This window comes from Artemia franciscana, chromosome 7, assembly GCF_032884065.1.
Source record: "Artemia franciscana chromosome 7, ASM3288406v1, whole genome shotgun sequence".
NCBI classification, from domain to species: Eukaryota; Metazoa; Arthropoda; class Branchiopoda; order Anostraca; family Artemiidae; genus Artemia; species Artemia franciscana.
Genome location: NC_088869.1, coordinates 57,296,931 through 57,318,455, shown reverse-complemented (window position 1 = coordinate 57,318,455; position 21,525 = coordinate 57,296,931). Strand labels below are relative to the sequence as shown.

Below are 21,525 nucleotides of genomic sequence, written 5' to 3'. Positions count from 1 at the left end.
TTAATTTGCGTTTTTCTTCAGTCCTGGTTTAATTTCCTTGAAGTTATGATTCTAGGACTGCTTAAATTTTTAATTTTAGCTTTGAGGCTCAGGTATTTTATTGTAAGTCTTATTTTATGTCGATGACGGCTCTTAGATATAGAGCCGAAATGTTCATTCAGAAAAAAATTCACTGTGTTAGAATAATTCCTAATTGTTGCACCTTTTGTTTGCATTATATACGTAGCCTTCTAATATAAAATGTCATCAGTTATAATATAAAATATACATTAGTTTGGCTTGAGGTTCATGTTTACCATAAAAATTGTGGAGGTTAGGTTACCTTACCACTTTTTCGCTATAAATTTAAATCGGTCGCATAACAGAAAAAAATGATCAAAACCAAAGTGAATAAATAAAAATTTAATTCACTTAATAAACAGCTCCAAGAAAACAATTCTGATCTGATATCTAGTAAAAGTGCTATTGCTGCTTTTCTAAGGAAACTACAGCTGTATAAGAATAATATCAGGCGTCGTGCATTTGAACAGTTTCCTTGTTTGGCCTGTGTTAGCAGCGATTTGCAAGATGAAGATCTTGCATTATATGGTGAATATTTGGAAAATATACATGAAGATGTGCAAACTCGGGTTGGCGACCTACTCGGGATGGATATATCGATTTGGGTTTCAATTCCTTTCGAAGTTAATGTTGCCGAAATAGACATATCTTTGCAAGAGCCCCTCAATGAAATACAAAGTGATGAAATAATGCATGCAAAATTCAAAAGTGAAAAATACAATATATGGAAAACAAATGATGTTGCTACAAAGTACCCTTTGCTCTCGGATAAAGTGCAGTTCTACGTTATTGCTTTTCCCACATCTTATCTTGTTGAAGCGGGATTTAGTCGTGTTTCACAAATGTTATCAAAAGACCGCAATAGACTTGACATTGTGAAAAGGGGTGATCTCCGACTATCATTAACATCAATAGAACCAAATATAAATAAACTCGCCGAGAAGAATCAACCACAGGGATCTCATTGGATAAACATGCCTTTTACTTTTTTTTTAATCACACACTTAGTTTCAGCTCCTTTTTATCCAGTTTACATAATGTTGGAGTGAACTAAACTGCCTGAGGAGCTCTACTATCCATGAACTTGTGTTGCTTGCCCATGGAAGAAACATTGTAATATTGTAGTTATTACCACAATAATAGTAATAATAATAATAGTTATCATTATAATCATTTTTATTATATTAGAATATTTTATTTGTATTAAATTAGTTTTCATTTAAAAATAAAGCTTAATCGTATACTATTTCTTTGATAATTGAAAACTTAAAATTTATATTAGTGAAGAATAGTAAATTGTTATTATTTCCAATAGCTATGAAGGGGTCGACCAAGATAAAAAGATGGGAAAAGGGGTCCATGGGTAAAAAAAGGTTGAGAACCACTGGGTTAGAGTATACATACTTGAAGCACTGGGGGAAAAAAAAAGTAAACTTTAGCATAAAGAGTGGGTTGTTGAAAAGTGACAGCGCGTCTTATGCATAGGGTAATTTCTGCTCGTTTAAGTTCTACTGTCGCTTTTTATTTCAAAAATGCATGTTTAAATTAATATATATTTCTTTTAAATATCAAATCCCAGCCAACCCTGAATTTTGCTACGGCTTATGTATTGTTCATCGAGAACAAGGACTCATTTAGGTATATTTTACTTTTACTTAGGCATATATTTACTTAACTAAAAAAATAGGATTTCCTAAATATAGAAGAGGGTGTCACCCCATCCCTCCTCAAATTGTTGTTATTTGCTATTGAGTTTAACATGGATTAACTTGGCTTGGATCTTTGTAAGCTAGTATTTTCTGATAAAAGCCACCGGTTCTGCAATAAAAGGGGAGCTGTCACTCCCTTCGGCGCCGATATTACTCAAAGACATCTCCGAAAATTTTTGAAAATGTGTGCCCAAAATTGTACTTTTTAAGTGTTTAGACTTACACCCCCCTCCCTTATAAAGAAGATATATTTAAAAAACAACATGTAATCACACGGCAGTATCGTTTCTGAAGTCGAGACGTTATAAAACTAGCATTTCGTTAGTTCTAAGATAATTAGCTATTCCAAAATCATCAGATGATAGGACTTAGGCACCATTTTTGCCAAAATTGATATTTTGTGGCAGAAAAGGACATTAATTCACTGTGGCGATTCACTGTGATGATTTAAGTATTCCAAATCAAAATGTGAACAAAATGAATGAACTTGAGGTTTTGCGAGTTCAGGGTGCTAGAACAGGTTTTAAAATAAATGTTAAGAAGACCAAATCACTAAATCTAGGAATAAGTGAAGATGAAAAGGTGACGTTCGTGACGTTGACGTTTTTTGTCCCAGTGCTCTTGAAAATGTAGATTTTTTTATTTTTTTTTTTCTGTTTTATAACAGTTATATATTCTGTTGTTGTGTTACCAATCTAAAAAAAAATTGCAACCTCCTGCAGTTTCTCTAAAAAAGTGTTATGCGTCGACGTAACGAGTATTATGCTACCCCGTTAGCTGTTAACAACTTAGCAATGAGACTTGGATTTTGTCAGGATGAAGCTTGCATTATGTATAAGCCTATTCTATGATAGTTCATTCGTTTCTTTGTTCTGTAAAGACAAGTGTCAAAATTATCGAAATATACGAATATCCGGTTTTTGTCTCAGTGCTCTTGAAGATATCGCCCTCTTTTTTTCTCCTCTGCGACGCTGAAGGAACGTTTGTGCAAAGATGACTCTACTCAAAGGCATTGTATAATTACCACCTAAAAATGACTGCCAACTTTGCTTCTAGTAGTTAGGTTTCACCTATATTTCAGTTAAAAACCTATCAATTTTCTGATTACGTCAATCCAAAAGTTCGTTTGATGCGTTCTGAATTAAGACTAATTCATAAAACTAGCAAAAAAATATTTTCAAGAAACACTTCAATGTAGTTTCCTTAAAAAAAAAATCCATAATACAACATAAAATAATAAACAAACTGAATATGTTAAAGTATCCCTTCTTCTCGTAAAAAAAAGTCGCGATTAAGAATTGCATGGTCGGTTATATGGACATTTGTTTATATTGTTATATTATATTGCTCCTTTGTTATTGCTATATTGCTCCTTTGTTTGTCCCTTCATCTCTAGGAAATAACTTTTATGGTTTGAACTCCTTCCAAAAAGATAGTTGATGTTAAAATTCGCAGCGCGGGCTAAATAACGGCAATTGTTTCTCCTTTCTTCCTATGTTAATTATAAGACTTGATCTAGGGAACCTTCGCGACTGTCTTAAGCGCAAGGAAAAGGATTGCTAGAGAATTTTATAAATTTAACATATTAGAGTGTACCCATCCAGCCCATGTCCACTGTAGAGCATTCAAGCTTCTCTCTCGCTCCCTCTCTCTCTTTCGCTAATAAATATCAGACAGTCAGACAGTCATCCCATCTAGCTTATGCCCACCGCTTAGAGTACGGATGCTTAAAGCCGTTGAATGGTTAGACTGTTTCCTTAGTGGCAATCAATTGCTAAACATATACCAACAATGTAGTCCTTTCTTTTGCCCATGTTCACCGCTTGAGGCACGGATGCCTTTAAGCCGAGGCTAGTTAGACCCGTTGCTCTAGCGGTAAGCCATTGCTATAGGCACATACCAACACCATATTCCTCTTTCATAGGGTATTTCATTGAGCCTATGTTTGCCGCTTAAAGCACGAATCCTTAAAGCCGTCAATGGTTAGACCATTGCTCAAGTGGTAGTAACCATCCGCTTCACACATACCAACAATATACTCATTCTCATTTGGGGTTCCCATCTAGCCCATGTCTACTCCACTTTTTGTAGTCAATTACAGACAGTTGAAATTTTTGTTTCTGGCCCAAATCCCTTGGCTTATAAATGCAAGTTCACTTGCATAAGAGTCGAGGCAGATTGCAGGAGGCCCTTGTAGGCCTTGAATTGGACTCGTTATTTCCATTCATATTCATTTCTTTGGAGGGGTAATCAGTTGTAAATAGATTGCCAAATTTGTCAATATGCTGCTTCCCCCTTCCTCGACCGTGTATTAACCTGAGAGAGAACCTCCAACAGGTTGAACCCAACCCACCGTGAATTAGCATGAGAGGGTTGACTCTAGTTCAGCATTGTCGAGTGATAGCCATGAGAGGAAAATTTTCAAGTAAGGCAACCCATAGTCAACCTGCGTGTGTTCCCCCAGCGAGAACCTCCAACAGGTACGACTCTAGTTCGGCATTTGTGAAGGGACACACATGCACGGAAAGGTGTAGCATAAATGGCAGACAGTAACAACGGCAATCAAAGGGATAAAATTAACCCTTGACTGGGCTGCCCACTTAATTCAACAATCTGTCTTGGCTTTTTTCTACAATTGGCCATGACTTTGACTTTTCCCACAACTATTCCCTCTTTTTTAAATTCAACTATTCCCTCAGCCACCAAAAATAGCTACGGCTAAAAATCATAGTTTAAGCTAAATGTAGACAATTTCTCCTCGTTGATGAGTTATTTAAGTATATAAAGTGAGTCAATTATACGCTCCCCCTCCTCCTCCCCCCCCACTAAACAATAGTTTAAACTGCCACTCATACTGTATATTTTAACGTTAATTAATTGATTTTTTCTAGGGGATCCTCTTGACTGTTCACTCATCAGTATTGCCATGGAAAAACAAGTGGCTTCTTGCAATTTCTCTATACTCATGGATAACAATGCCTATATCCACATCGAATGTGTTCTTAGCCCCGCTCTATCCTATTCCTATGCCTTGGGTAAGTATGTTCAGGATCAATTTTGTTTTCCTAGCATAGTGCTTCTGAACCCATGGTACTTGTGCCCCTTCGGGTATTCAGTGAAGTAGTCGCGGTTATCCAAATACATGCCGGTAAGGGATAGAACTTAAATCACATTCCTTTCGTGGCATTTGCCCCGGATTTCCTTTTTTGGTAAGCTATTCATAATGCCCGAATATTTTTCAATGCATAGAAGGTTTGGCTGTCCAAATTTGCTATTAATATTTAATATTAATAATTATTTAAATTTAACTGCTTGGTGTTTCATTTAGTTAAATTTTTAATGTTTAGTTTGATTAAATTTTTAATTTCTTTGTATTTGAATAACATTGTTTTTATTATTAATTTTTTATATTTTATACAAAGTAGAATAGAAATTGCTTGTAATTTAAAGTATAATTCCGTAAACATCGGAAGTGTTAAAAAAAATGTTTTTAACTCTTAAATGGTTAAACATGCCACATAGACTTGGATTCTTCATTTCGTTCGGCTGGCAGGTTTAGTTTTGCTACTTTACGGCTTCTTTATGACTTACGATGAGCTTGTGCGCAAAACTTGAGATCAGTAGAGAAACGGCACATGGAATAAAAAAGAATGACTAAATTTGCGTGCCAGATTATCCAACAAGTTTGTAAACCTAAATTCATCATTATTTTGCGAGGAAATTATCATGACTGAAAAGCTAACCCTTTTGAAAAGCAAAAGTGTCGATCTTTTCGGTTTAACATAAACGGGTTGTAACATATTTGTAACCGTTTGTATTTTTGGTTTGTAAACGTATATTATAGAATTAAATTCAGAGCTGTGTCTTTATACAGAGTGTCAATTAGGATTGACACTCTAAAATAATTTAAACAACTCTAAAACTCTTGAACACTCTAAACTCTTGAAAAAATTTGAAAAGCTTTGTCGTCCTCAATATTACTTTAACTAATCTCTTTTATCTCACCGTATGAATTAGAAATACCCTTGCCACTGCGGTAATATAAATTAAAATAATTGATTCTATAAACAAATTAAAAACTACTGTTGCCTATTAATATACACGTTTTGTGCTAATAAAAAGCGAGAAATGGGATATGTCTAAAATAAAAATAAGAGCTAGGAATAAAATTAAGACAGTAATATAGAGATAAAAAGGTATCCACTGTTTTTCTCTAATTTTTGGGCTTACAACTGAAAGCTGAGCCTAATTCATCCCTTGTTCTGAAAATTAAATTTAAAAAACAAGTTATTTTAACTGCAAGTAAGGAGCGACGTTAAAACTTAAAATGAACAGAAACTACTCCGTATATGAAAGGGGTTGGCCCCTCCGCAACGCCTCGCTCTTTACGCTAAAGTTTGACTCTGTCACAACTCTACTTTTTAAAACAATAAAAAAAACTTTAGTGTAAAGAACGAGGTGTTGCGGAGGGGACAACCACTATCATATACAGAGTAATTTCTGTTCGTTTTAAGTTTTAATGTTGCTCCTTACTTGCATTTAAAAAAAACTTGTTTTTTTATTTAATTTCTAAACGTTTTTGAATTAATACATGTTTTGATTTTGCTCACCGCATATGAATAATTAAAACGAAATTTGCACATTAATTTTTTTTGGCTAAATGGCTTTCTCATAGCTATCGGATGATTTTGATAAAAAAAAGGGGTGGGGAAGGAGGCCTAGTTGCCTCCAATTTTTAGCTACTTAAAAATGCAACTAATTTTTTTTTTATTTTGTACGAACGTTTTGTTAGTAATAAACATACGTACCTTGCGAATTAACTTACATGACGAAGTTCTATATCTGAGTTTTTTTATTACGGATATGATGGGGTTTGCCCCCTCGTCAATACCTCGCTCTTTACACTGAAGCTTGAATTTTACCCCAAATCTTTAAGAATGACCACTGGATCACAAAGGCTATAGAATAAGTAGTTGAAATTACTAAAAATACTTTAGTGGAAAGAGCAAGGTATTGTGGAGGATACGAACCCACTGATAAACGTAATATTTCATGTTCGTTTTAAGTTTTAATGCTACTCATTACTTCCAGGTGATTTTTTTTATTTAATTTCTCGTTGTTTTTTTTATAATAATAAAAGAAAATCTTGCACCTCCTTCATTGAAATTCTCTTCCCTCATGACAAAATTTCTCCATGGAAAGATCCTCCCACATAATCCCCGATCCACTCCCACACCAACGCGAAAAAATCCCCTTGAAAACGTCTGTACACTTCATAATAACCATTACTATATATAAACAATGGTCAAAGTTTGTAACTTGCCGCCCCTCCCACGGGGACAGTGGAGAATTAAGTTGTTAACAAAGACATAGTTATTAGGTTTTCGACTAAGCTGAACACAATGGCTATCTCCAAATTTTGATCCGGTGACTTTGGGGAGAAAAGGTGCGTGGGAGGGGGCCTAAGTGCCCTCCAATTTTTTTGGTCACTTGAAAAGGGCACTAGAAGTTTTAATTTCCTTTAGAGTCAGCTCTCTCGCAACATTCTAGGACCACTGGGTCGATACGATCATCCCTGGGGAAAAACAAAATGCAAATAAACACGCATCCGTGATCTGGCTTCTGGAAAACATTTTTGAGGTAGGAGCTCTTATACGCTGAATCATATGGTGTGATTTCCGTTAAGATTCTATGCCTGTTAGGGGGTTTTTCCCCCTATTTTCTCAAATAAGGCAAATTTTCTCGGGCTCGTAACTTTTGATGGGTAAAATTGAACTTGACGAAACTTACATGTTTAAAATCAGCATTAAAATGTGATTCTTTTGATGTAACTATTGGTATCAGAATTCCGTTTTTTAGATTTTTGGTTACTATTGAGCCTGGTCGCTCCTTACTTCAGTTCGTTACCACGAACTTTTTGACTTGAATTGAGCAGAGCAGATGTATGTTGTTTTTTTTTGAAAAAACAAGATATCTATCAAGATATTCACAATCAGTGGCAACTTTTTTTTAGAATTTTTTTATAATTTAATCGTCAATATTAATTTGTGTGTTTTTGTCATCTGTACATAAGAAATTAGCGTGACTATTTATTTAAACAAGATAAAAAATGCGCAAATATTTGAAACTGACACGTGCAGGCAAAATACTCTAAGAATCACGTGTCTGATAAAGTTTCAGTCTATTTATCGTTGCACTTTCTGTCCTTTCCAATTTATTATAGTGGTTAGATGCTTATGGGACATTGTTCTTTTTCATAAAAAAAGTATAATTAACTCATGAGAAAGAAAACCCGAGCTTTTGTCTGAGAAAAAAAAGAACAGCTTATGCTATCTAGCGCTATTTATGAAAACAGCAACTTTGACTATTATTACTACCATGAAAATATTACCAGCATTTATTTTGTCTTTTTTTTTCTTATTTTGGGTGAAAGATTAATGTACCAGTTTTCTCAAATGGTCATAGTAAATATTCGTCTTTTTTTTTTTTTTTTTTTTTTTTTTTTTTTTTTTTTTTTTTTTTTTTTTTTTTTTTTTTTTTCTTTTTTTTTATAACTAGACTGTGTTGGGTGGGCCTGATTATTTATTTATCTCGAGTATATAAAATACAAAATTGAAATTACAAAAAAAAATACTTCAAGAAATAGAACAAAGCAACGATTTACAATAGGCTTAAAAACCTAATGGAATAAAATACGCATATAAAGACAAAATAATTAGCTCCTTAAATATTTTCTAAATTCTGGAATAAAAAAAAGGTTATGCTTTATAAAAATTATTTTATATTCTAAAAAGAATTGTCTAAAAATAAGCAAAACTCGCATGCTTGAGTCGCATGGGAATTTGCGTCAAATTTGGTGAGAACGAAGCATTATAGTTTTAGAGCTAGTGATGATGAGAGTTCAAAAGACTCCCTACTTTTAGACTCCACTCTTCCAGTATTGTCATTTGTCTACATGATTTGCACTTATAGTCAATTTCTGGTTTACGCTGTCTTTCTTTTTAATATTAAATAAGAAAAACAACTTTTTTTCTGCTGAAAGTAAGGAGCAACTTTAAAACTTGAAACGAACGGAAATTTTTTCATATCTGAGAAGGGGCTGCACCTTCCTCAATACCAATTTCTTCACTTCTATATTTTTTTTTTAGTACTCTTAGAGAAGGTTTCGTTCTTAGGGAATCGTTCTCACGCAATAATTTATGTTATTTTTAAGTTTTACTAATGCTTCTTACTTTCACTGGAAAAGACTTGTTTTTTTTTTTCAAATTTCTGATCGTTTTTCAAATAACCCCGGAAATTCACCTCCCTTTCCATGGAAATCCTCCCACGAAGAATTCCTCCATGGAATGTTCTTCGTGCGTAAAATTCTTCTCCTGGTAATTCCATCCTCGCTACATAAGTTCCCCCCAGAAAATTTCTTGCGGACAATTCTGCCTGAAAAATTCTTCTTAACATACTCTCATTTGTAAAAAGACCTGGATTATATTTAATTTTGGTCGTTATTTTCGGTCATGGCGGGATCCCTCCCTATGTAGAAAATTAATATGTGAACCCATCTCCCGAAAAATGACTGTATTCTTTTAATAACAAATATTATATGTAAACATTGAGCAAATTTCATAACTGGCAGCTCTTCCTCCGGGGGAAGTGGGGGGTCATGTAATCGCCTAAGGGATAGTTATTGGATTTTTAAACTGTGTTGAACAAAATGGTTATTTCAAAATTTTAATCAGACGACTTTGGAGAAAAAGTGGCATGGCAGGGAAGCTTCCACTGTTTTAAAAAGTAGAGTTAAGAGAAAGAGTCAAACTTTAGCGTAAAGAGCGGGGCGTTGAGGAGGAAAAGCCCCTTTCATATACGCAGTAATTTCTGCTCGTTTTAAGTTTTAATGTCGCTCCTTACTTTCAGTTAAGAAAACTTGTTTTTTTATTTAATTCTAAAAAGAAAGAAAAAAGACTAATGCAGCGCACAAAATCCTACAAGACATATCAGAGTTGAGGAGTTGAAAGAAGAGGAATGACACCAAAAAGAAAGACGGAAACAACTTTCAGAAAGAACTTTCATTTCTTCTTCAGAAATGAAAGAAGAATATATTTTGGGATTAGACTTTTGTTCTGCTCATTTTTCAGTTGTCTGGGATTCGATGTTTCATTATTTAACATATAATTCATGTACATGATTATGCGGGTTTCAGTTAAGGACTTAGCTCTTTCGTTTTAACTTTTACTAAATCACTATATGTCCATTTTTTAAACTCTTTTTTCGATTTTTCCCTTTGTCTCTTTTGCATGTTTTTTATGTAAAAAATTGGTAATTACTTTCTAATATCATCGCACCCAAAAAGAAAATCATGTATTATTATTAAAATAATTTATATTTTAAAATAATTTTAAAATATAGATGAGGAAAAATCTCTAAAACCTTCATTATTACTGTTCAAATGCCTTACAAAAGCGGAGGTGTAGTACATATATTACATAGTATTATTGTGTTTGTTATTCTTTCAGCTAAGGCTACTAAAAAACTTTCCTCCCACCCTTGTTTGCTTCCCTTACTTCCCGGTAGTGTCAATTGAAGAAGAGGGTTTGATTATGCATGTGTGCCCCCTCCCCATAGATCTTTGTCCCTGTCCCTCGATTTTAGATATACATTTTTGATTATTTTCTTTGAAAATGCCTTTTTTGCTGTATTCATTGAAAAAAATAATAAAAAACAATAAAATTGCCCTCCTTCAGGTTAAAAAAAATAAATTTTGCCCCCCCACACTATTTTTAAGAGTTGACGCCACCGCCTCCCATGAAGTAAATGTAGTTCTAGAAATGTGACTTGTGGATAACGATTTACATGATAGTTTTCCTGGTTCTACAGCTCACGTTTGATGAAGAACAAAAAAAAAATATATAGAAATAATTAAGAACACCAGGGAGAGCCAGTAGTGAACCAGGAGCTACTTGAAAAAAAAAACGAATAGACAAAAACATATATTTCGGTAAGGATCGCCGCCAAGCCGTCCTCAATGCGCAAATAGACAAAAAAACAACTAACTAACCTTTCGAAATGAAGCCTTGTAAAGCTGAACACCCACTTAAAAAAAAGAACAAAGGAATGTTCTTTTCCTTTGCAGAGCACCAGATTGGTGCTCTACAGATTCATGTGTAGCCAGTGTGGTTTAAAATGAACCTGCAGCTTTTTTCAAAAAAGTGGCAGATCAGCCCTTTTGTTTTGGCAATTTTCAAATCACGACTTAGAAAAATAGGAGACATTGGAACTTACATATTTGTCGGTACTTGTATATAGTCTGGATATATTAAGGTAGTAAATACGAGTTAACAACAACAGGACAAACTTTTGATATTTTCAAAAACTCTGATACACATAGATCTGACACCTATAGAGAGGGGGGGGGGTTCTGAGGGTTATTCCAAGGGAAGGATCGGAATTATCAAAAAAGTGCGTTTTCTCAATCTACGATTTTCTAGGTTTCCAAAAGGGAAATCCTCTGTGTGTAGGCTAGAGGTATGCACCGAAATTAAATAAGACGCAGTTTAATAGTTTGTTATGTTCTCGTCTCTTCTCTCTGCTAGTCCAGCGCACAACACTGTTAAGTGAGTTGAGCAAAAAACAAGCTTTAAGTTTTAATCACAATTAACTTGCTAATTTGGTGATGCTACAAGATGTCTGTGTTTTACGATAATTATCAGTGAAAGACATTTTTTTTTAATTACAGGGATTGGTGAAGATTATAAATGCCTTAGAATGTTTAGTCTTATTGGGAATCCCTGTACAAATACACGTTATCGAGGTAAAAGAAGGGATTATTTTTAGATATCTTAATCTTTTATCAAAGATGATACAGACCTATGTAGTCCCTTATAGACAAATTTCTTCATTAAAGTTTGACTCTGGCAAATTTGTAGGTCAATCTTTGTTCACAGAGTAGTCTGGAACAGTCTCTTACATAAAAATGTCCTTGATCGGCTGAGTCCCATCTTTTGAGCTCTGTACTATCTTTGGGTATCGGCATTGTATTGTTTTCAGGAGGAATTTGGAAAGTAAAATCCAAGGGGAATTCCATAGTTTTTTTTTACTTCTGTTTAAAATATACCTACAAATTTTGCAAGCGACTGTTCTTTTGGTTGACACCTACCTCCAATTATTGTTGGCAATAGCTTCTTTTTGTTGGTGCGTGGAAACACTCTCGCTATTTGAAATTGTTATTACAAATTTTTTGCCGGCAGGACGAAAAAAAAACAACTCAAAATACCCTTTGAAACCCTTAAAACCGTACAGTGTGTTGATGCACATTATTATAACTTAGTTAGAACCAGGTTTTTTAAGGGGTAGGTGGCTTTGCTTCAGGATGCATCCAGATTTTTGAAAATTCACAGGTCCTTAGGACAATTATGGGGGACTGAGTCTTGCTGAACTTCACCTCTTATCCATGGAGGTATTGTAATAATGATAAAATTTAAGCTAATGAAATAGAAAACCCGGCTTTTCCTCAGGCTCTTTTTAAAACAGACAATTTTTAGAGTTGTGCAAAGAAACTCTTATCTCTACTCCCCAGTTAATGATCATAAAGGGGCATCATATCAACAATTACACCAAGGAGTATGAAAACTGATAATGGTTGTGCGCCATATAGTCAGAAAGCTGTCTATGCTTGTCAAATTTATTTGGTACATCTCATTCTGCTAATAACTCCGGACTTCAAAGTCCTTTCTCCTGTATTCTTATTTGGTTATGTTACTCGTCAGAACATTAGCCTAATACAAGAACGAGATAATGGAAAAATTAAACATGGATCAAATAGGAACTCTGAACAAACAAGAACTGGCCAGAGTCAACATTCTAGCGCATGGAATGAATAGTCGTACAAATCTTGAAAAGGGACTCACTTGATATGGAAATGAAATTTCTAGGGCACTTCTTAAGGGTTGAAGGTGATTGAAGGGCAACCAACGCTCTTCTTTTATGTCACAAACAGGCAGGGGTACTTTTGTGCTTCCTGGCATAGACAGTCTTACTTTTTTATCTGGAGTGGGCCAAATACATTGTCTGAAACCCCAGCAGTTTCTAATTCCAATAGGAATCGGTTGTGACATCAAGATTTCATCCTCGTCTATATTTTGTTTTCAGATTCTTCCTCCCTATTTTTTCTTTTATTTCCCTTATTCATTATTTTAAGTTTTCTTTGCCACACATATAACGCTTCGTTTCTAGATGTTCTTTTAATATTGTATTTAATCTTTAAGTTTTTATTTTCCAAATACCTTGAAATGTCCCCTTTTCTTGCAGGTAATTGACTTTGCGATTAACTTCATCGGTGGCATGAATCTATACCTTTACATATATGGAGTTATCATGTCTTTCTCCATCAAGAAAATAGGAATCTTCAAATTTATTTTATATATCATTGGCGCTATTGCATCCACCCCTTTGAAGCTAGTAATTGAAAACTTAGCAGTTGTGTACGGACTTTTGACAAACAAATACCGTTTTTATATTGTGAAAAAGGAGCTGGAGGACTATACAAAAGTGCCTGCAGTGTCTCTAGTGTGATGGAACACCTTTTAACCAATGTCTTTGCATTTGATCTCTTTAACTGCCACTGTATAAACCACTGTTCTCCTGCCAAGCATAAAAGGGAGGTCTCAGTACTGAGAATTTGATAGTGTCTGGCATTTATAAGCAATTTTTTAGAATTTACAAGCTGAAATTTCTGGATTGTTTTTGCGTATGTAATAATTGTTGAAAATTTTTATGTAATAACTAGCCTACTGTCGAGAATGTAAATTTTACTACAAGGTTTTTTTTTCAACATTCGATTGGCTTCAAGAAAAAAAGAAGTAAATCTAAGGAAATATTTTATTATAATTTATTATAATCCCCTTGAGGACAGGGATTCAAGTCTTGGTGTTGCTGGTTGTTTAGTTTAGAATAGGGGTCAGTGGCATGACTCAGTAAGTTCAGTCAAAGTCGACCCAGCTCTAAATAGGTACCTGGAGAAATCGGGGCAAGATAAACAGAAAGGGTGTGCGAAAGCATTGGACGGCTGGTCTCCAAACCCCTCCATTGCACTTTCTGGCTGAAGGGCTATGAAATAGAGGACAGCACCGCTGGTAGGGACTGTGAAGCCAACCTTACCTTGATAATCCCAACTCTTTCATCATAATCTGCTTGAAGATTGAGGCATTTGCCATATCTGTAAGCAAATTTTGTAATATCCTCTGTTACATATCGCTGTTAGTGATTTAAGATGGTTGTGATGGCTTCTAAGATTTTTCTGTCAGCTTGTAAGTGTCGCCACGTTTTTAATGCACGGAGAAGATGGAAGTCACTTAGCGCTTAGTTGCGACCGCATGGTGGGAGTCTGGAAATATCCCATTTAAATTTCTCTTGGAGTCGTTTTATTAAACATGCATTGCGAGAATGGAAATGTAATGAATTAGAACTATTCCTTCAAGCCTCATTTTCATTTTTTGAAATGTCTCCTTGGACACCAAGGTTTTACAAAAAGATTGCGTTTTGAAAAAGTCAATTTTCAAGCTTTTTGTAAAATACTGTTTGAATTTATTTTATCTGGTAGACACGATAAAAGTTCTCGTCATGTATTTTTGAGTAGATTTAGATTTCATATAATTTAGAAAAGCTGATTTATAATTGGAAAATGCGGCTTGAAAGAAAGTAATTCTGAATTCAGACCCCAGCTAGCTGTAACTACAGAGATAGAGATTGATCTGGTTTATAGGCCCTGATTTGACCCAGAAATGACAAAAGGCGAAGCATCGTGTTGTTGATGACTTAAAGCAAAGGGGAGCTGAAAGAGGTTCCGATGAAAAAATGTACTCGGTTCGGTTACGATATGATATATATTACGGAGTGACAAAGTTGTTACAATTGTCCCCCCCCCCCTCAAAAAATTACAGTTGTCCCCCCAAAAATAGACCATGCACCGCTAGAATACAAACCAACTTAGATTCTGTCTAAATAGGTTGAGTAGATAGTAGACAGTCTTCATGAAAATTCTTTTTTTTTTCTTTTTTCTATTTTTTTTTTTTTATAGATCTGTAGTAATTCTAGAAAAATTAGCTCAGGGAAAATTAATGAATGTTAACATTATTTTCATATTATATAAATGCTAGTATTTCCTATTTGAACAAATAGTCTCTAGAAATTAGTCTGTTTATCGAAAATATCTGACTTTCAACGTAATCACATTCTTCGCCTGCCTCCCCCTCAGTCCTGCGGCGGGTGAAGACACTCGAAACCTTTTGGGGATCCTAGATTATTTTTTTTATGAAAAATTAAGTTGCTATCAAGTATAGACAGATGGAGAGGTAGTTGTCCCACGGTTGGAGTAAGTAGGCTCATTTCTAGATCATTACTTCTAACAGACCTTTGGTAATATACATAGAAGGAGTAAAATTCGTCTGGATTTAAAACCAAACATGTTGCGGTTTCACAATGAGGTTGGAATTCAAGTAGTATTCTAGATGTTTACATTGAAGCAAATACAATTTATTTTTCTGGCATTTCAAGGACACGACAAAAAAGTCAGAATCAGAAAAATAAAAGAGTCTCTAATCTTTAACTTGAGGCTAAAACTGTGAAAGTTCTAGGGCGATATCAGATTCTGCCATTAGCTGTATGTCATACTGCCGTTCAGTGTTTAGCTATAAATTTAAAGAACTACCAATTCTTCTTTTTTGTTATAGGCCTTTGCACTTAGGAAGGTAAAATAGTTCATGGTTACTTGTTTATGAATACATATGTATGGGCCTTTTTCTCTTTTTTCTTCTTTTTTGTTATAGGCCTTTGCACTTAGGAAGGTAAAATAGTTCATGGTTACTTGTTTATGAATACATATGTATGGGCCATGGTCTACGTTTGGATCTAACCCTGTCTCCTTGTTTGGACAAGCCTTTTCCAAGGCTCTTCATCCCCCATCATTCTCTGTGGGTAGCTGATTTTGATTGCCAAAAATCTAAATTGTTGCTTACAAGTTGCTCAATTTAACATGTTTTGTTTTACTTGAAATTTTCCTATAGTTTTTTTTTTTTTTTTAAACTGTACTTGCCAAGATTTGTTGCATTTGTCATTCTAGACCTCATCTCGATTGTAAAAATGTGCGTTTGAAGAGTTTCTCTATTTGTCAGTCTTTCCAGTCGGAACACTAATTTGCCGATTTTGCTGACTTACAAAAAGCCTGCCGAGGATATCAGAGAGTGTCGCGAATACGTCAAGATTGTTTAAAATTCAGGCCGATGTAAATAGAATTACCGGATTGCGTCTGTTTTTTCTTCTTCTTCTTCTCTTGCAAAGATTCCACAAAAACTAGACTTTTAGACTTCCTCAGGTCAATTTGATCAAATCCATTGTTTTGTTTTTTGAGGTTTAGACACCAAGAAGTTTGGGAGCGTTACGTTGTTTTCCCGTTTTAACTCTGATTCTTTTCGTTTTATTTTTTTCAATATTCTGGTTATACTATTCCACATACGCTATGCCAGCCTTTCCAAGCACAACCCAATCGAGGCTATTTAATATTTTTGAGGTTTTATCGTTCAAGCGCTTAATTGACCATTGCCTAATGCAGTCATTAAATATTTACTAAGAATAGTGATTAATACAAACAAATGCTAAGCTTACACACTAGTTATTTTTTGAGAAGACAATTTGACCAATTCCATTCAAAAATTATAGTTTTAGTTTGCCACTCCTTAGATTTTTCTGGAATGCCCCCTCCCTACCTAACTGACACCCATAAAGGACAAATTAGGAACTGTTTTGTACTGTGTATAACTTTTCATCCAAACGGATAACGCTTGGGTTTTATTGTTAGTTTTAATTCTTTATTTTATAAAGCTATTTTTGTTGCATTCAAGATAGTATTTATTTCAGTTTTATTGAAATTTATCTAAAATACAGCTAAGAACATTCTGTACGCTCCACACTGTCTATAAAATCATATTTTTCCATCACATTTTTGGCCTGTTAAGTCAAAACATGCAATGAACCTTCTGTTTGAATTTGTTCCTGTCTTTGTTTTATGGACTTGGCCAAATTACCCTCTGAATAGCTTGTTTGAGTGTATGTAGTCTTATTTTCAAATGAAATTAATCAAAATTATTGCTTTTTCATGTAAAGCTCTAGTTTGTCAGCAAACAGGAGACTACTTAAATTTTTAGTGTAAATTGTTATTTCTTTAACTTACAACACGAGTTTCATTTAATTAAAAATGATGTTTATTTTTACTATTGAAACTGAAATTTGGGTACTGCCTTAAGTTCCTTTAAAAGCAGTTTTTTCCCTTTATGTGACAAAAAAAGGTGGCTAGTTGTCGTTCAAGGGTCAAGTTCATTGCTTGTTTTGACTTGGAATTTCTGGTAGAAAATTTTGTGGTAAAAAAGGTTCTGTTAGGTAAACAGAATCTTTTATGTTTGCTTATGGGGTGTTCTAGAGACAGTTTTCTTAAACTGATTTGAGAATGGACGTGACTCAAATTATTTCCTAAAAATATTTAAGTTTCAAAGGGAACTCATATTTTAGTATCTTTATATCTGGACGTATGCCTGAGAATGTTCAATTTTGAAAGAAAGTAAGTCAAATTTATGCTAAGACCTAATAGTTCTTTAAAGTGAACTTAGTCGAATTGATTTCTGAAAGATCCCTAGTCATTTTATTGCTAGTGTCATAAATTATTCAATGAAAAAAGGTAATAACAAAGTGGGATAACCAAAAAAACTTGCCTTTTTTATACTTGTAGGTACACCTAAAATAATTTTTTATGATCTTTTCATGCTAATGAAAATAAAGAGTCAAATAATCTTTGTAGTAATATTTGATTACTTTACAAATCTTTACATATCCTTATTATAGGTTGAGTTGGGCTTCATTTCCCAGATTCATCAATTAGTTACTGATAGGAAATTCATTTTCAGCATACGTTTTTGTTTCGAAAAACCTTCTGTCGGTGGGCATTAAGCCGTTGAACGCCGCAATAGTTTCCAGTAGTAGTAATAGTAGTATTGGAGCTAGAGGTGCTGAAACATTTTGCTTCCTCCCCCCCACCCCGATCAAACATTTATTTTTTGGCTACCATTCCGCCTATAAACAAAAATCCTGGATACAGCCCTTGCTGAAGATGTCATCTTGAAGCCAATATTCACTCATTTACGGGATGATTGAGCTGAAATTTTTATTTCCTGTAGCACATAGATCAGAAATAATCAATTAATACAATGATTTTAATTAGCGCTATGTGTTTTTACTTTTTAGTTGGACATAAAAGGGTTAATTGTTTTAATATTCTTATTATAACTTGTATAATGGTAGTAAAATTGTAAATTATACACAACTAATTCATTTACGATTATAAACATGAGGCTACAAGCTGCGTAGCATCTGGAACCTTAAATGAACACTAAACCAAGTGGGAATTATAGTCGATGTTGTGTATATTTAGTATAGTAGTACTTTGGAATTATCTTACGTGAAGGAACTAAGCATAAGGAAATTTAACCAGTGGGTTAAAACTCACTAGAGGAATTCTCCTTTTCAAGTTTTTTCTATTTATTCAACGAGACGCGCCCCTTCTTTGGACAGTAAAATTCCACCTGATTTCTTTACAGTTTTTTTCATCACTTATATACAGTTAACCCGATAGGTGAGCCGTCAATTGGGGTGCTAATAATTCTACTGTTATTGGTCAGTCTTAACTGAGGCTATGGCTGTGATTACCATTAACATGATCTTTTATTTTTGTGAAAACTGGCAAATAGAGATTCTTTTTTGTTTAGATCTTCTGCTTTATTTCTTTTATTTTTCCACTTTTAAGTCAGTGTATCCAGAGCTGTGCCACTTATTGTCATGTTATTTAGCAGTGCATCTTTCTTGTGTTTAGCATTTATGAGCTTTTCATTTTATTCTATTTAGTCCTCTTGCTATTTGCCTGGTTTGTACTGCAATCACGTTCTAGTGTGCCGTTTTTACCGAGTTACTTATAGCAGCCAAAACAAAAGGAATTATAGAAATATTTAAAAGTCCTATAACATCCGCTAAAACAGCAAGGAACCAATACTTCAAAAAAATAACGACTAAGGAACCGCACTTATAGAATTGATAGTTTTGTAAAAGCTAATATACCTTATTATCTCTTAATATGCAGGTATACCCAATAACAGATAGAAGGCTTCCAGTTTTGTAGTTTTTTTTAGTAGTTTGGAACATCTTAGTCAATACTGGTTATAAATTCAACTTTTTCTTAGAAACTTTGAGAAAAGACCTTATACGCATTTCTTACTTTTTGAAAATTTTCTAGGTCCAGTTAGTTTTTTTATTGATGTTAAATTACTTTGGGAAATATCTGTTAGATATGTTTTCTTAATGTTTTTGTATGCTCAGTAATGGGAGAAAAGAAATTTGGAACTTATTGGGTGGATTTAAAGGCAGAATCCTTGGATAGTTTGGTATGGATAAGGGGTGTGCGCAGCAGTGTCGGCCTCAGGCTGCTTGGGGCTGCAATGAGTTAATTTTAGTAGTAGTAGTACTTTTCTGGAATTGTAAATAGTTTTTGTTTTGTTTTTTCAATTCACTTCCGCCATTGCATGAAATATTCCGCCATTTTCTCTATTCACAACCCTTTAAATCTTGCAACGCAAAGTCACATCCTCTTTAGAATTTATAATTCAGTTAAAATAATACTTGACTATGTAATTGTACAGAAGTCCTTATATCCAAATGTTTGACAACTGCTGATGATCTTTCCCTTTTTTCAAGATGAAAACAAGGTTTTTGCTTGGTAATTTTACAGTTGTTTACCTAGAAGTCTTGGTAATCAAAGTTTTAAGTTGTTTATTGTGGCTTTGTACATAAAGTGAGAAGCATCACTTTTTCAAATGGAAATTCACGTATTATTTTCACAATAAATTATTATTTCACATTGTCCATTTAGTAGCGCTTTGAAAACTTTAGAGTAAACTTTACTGAATTTCTTCAATAAAACACGCTGAGATAATTTGGTATTGCTCTATGTACTTTGTGTATGTTGTCAGTATTGGATGTAACTGCTGAGTTTATTATACCACATTCATCCTGATAAACTGGTAAGACGTGCATTTTTTATGTCAAATTTTCACTTATACCTACCTTAAGTGCCACGAATGTGCGTTTTGTGACAAAACTCAGCAATTTTTCTCAGACAGGCAAGTATTTTATGCGTCAATGGTGCATAGAAATTGTTAGCACACTCGACAAAATACCGTAAAATTAACTAATTGAATCCATAAAGCTAGATAATGGGTCGAATATTAGACCCCTCCCCCGTTTCTATTCTGTTGCTCTGTTTACTCATTCAAATATTCCGTGGATTTTATGCCATAAGTGCCGTTGACCCCTAAGCAAGTGTTTATTTAGGATTCTGGGGAGTTTTGCAAAAAATCGCATCAAAAATTATTCAAAATGCATTTTTGTTATGTTTTCACGAGTTGGAAATTTTTTTAAAGGGGGATTTAAACTCGGTAACCCCTCCCCCCTCCTGGCTACGGTCTTGCCCCTAAGGGTACTTTGGTCTCTTAAACTGTCTAGTTACTTAAGTACATTTGTGTTAATGATGACAGCAATCCCCCTCTTTCCCCCGCATATAACAGTTCAGTTTAACTAAAGCATAAAAAAAAAAAAAAAACAGGTGAAATGCATATGACAGATGAAAAACAAATGGATATTACTCAAGCAACTAGTTAATTGATATTAATTGGGAAACTGGCATGCAGTGTTCTTTGTCAACTCTAAAGTTAAATTAAGGAAGAACCTGTACCATTTCTCCTCCTTACTTAGACTCGTACTCAGATGTTTTAATGTTGATATACTATTTTATCTTGTGAAACTTGTCAAATGGTGTGAATAATCATATGTTCAATCACAGAAAATATTCAACACCATAGACAAAATACAACAAGATCAGTTTTCAGGACGATGGAACAATTATCTCGACTGTCCCAAAAAAATTGTGTTACATAACTTTGATCTAAGGGGTGAGATGAAAGAAGAATATCCCTTGAGTATCTTTTTTTTAGGCAATGGAATCTTCAAAAAAATATACCACTGAAAATGTTAACAAGTTTTCTTGAATAATATGTAATTCGCAAAAACCGTTTCCTTGGTGTTGTCTTAGTCAACGGATAGATTTCTTGGTTTTTAGTTTTTGTTTTACGTGAGGTTCCGCAAACTTACCCCTGTTGTGAATAAACGTTTCACGATGTAAACACATTAGCAGACAACGTGATTTCACTACCTGAATGAGACAATACTTTATATGATATCAGAGAAACTGCTTCGGCTTTTCCTGGAACCTTCAGCCTATGTGGGGAATATTTCATCAAAGAAAGTTATCAGTTATTTCAAGCAAAGGCTCAGCAGATTCATAAAACCGAATAAATAAACTGGTTGAAAAAAATCGTTATACCAGGTTTTTTTTTGTATTTGGTGGTGCTTAATGCAAAGAAAACTGATCAAAGTATTTCTTGATTCTTTTATAAGTTCTAAATGTTAATAACCCTCAAAAAATAAGTCTTAACAATGCTATACACTTTTTTAGTAAAAAAAAATATTTACGACTAAATAAATCATAAAGTAGATAAGGGGGAACTCAAAACAGCTTCTGTTGCATGTTATACAGTGCCATGTATTTAAACTTCGAGCCTAATGTAATGTCCTGAAGATTAGTACTCGACCTCTACTTGTCTCGTAATCTATTTTG

General features: G+C 34.1%; 1 protein-coding gene across 5 annotated transcripts in view; it reads left to right on the top strand.

Annotated features, from left to right (window-relative positions):
* Positions 1 to 19,785, top strand: part of LOC136029513 (beta-1,4-mannosyltransferase egh-like) — a 42,463-nt gene extending 22,678 nt beyond the window's left edge. For all 5 annotated transcript variants that reach the window (XM_065707960.1, XM_065707958.1, XM_065707959.1 and 2 more), the window contains exons 5-6: positions 4,661 to 4,804; positions 13,068 to 19,785. In XM_065707960.1, the coding sequence (XP_065564032.1) occupies positions 4,661 to 4,804; positions 13,068 to 13,331 (408 nt within the window). In that variant the 3' untranslated portion in view covers positions 13,332 to 19,785. The remainder of the gene's footprint in view (positions 1 to 4,660; positions 4,805 to 13,067) is intronic.
* Positions 19,786 to 21,525: the final 1,740 nt, after the last annotated feature.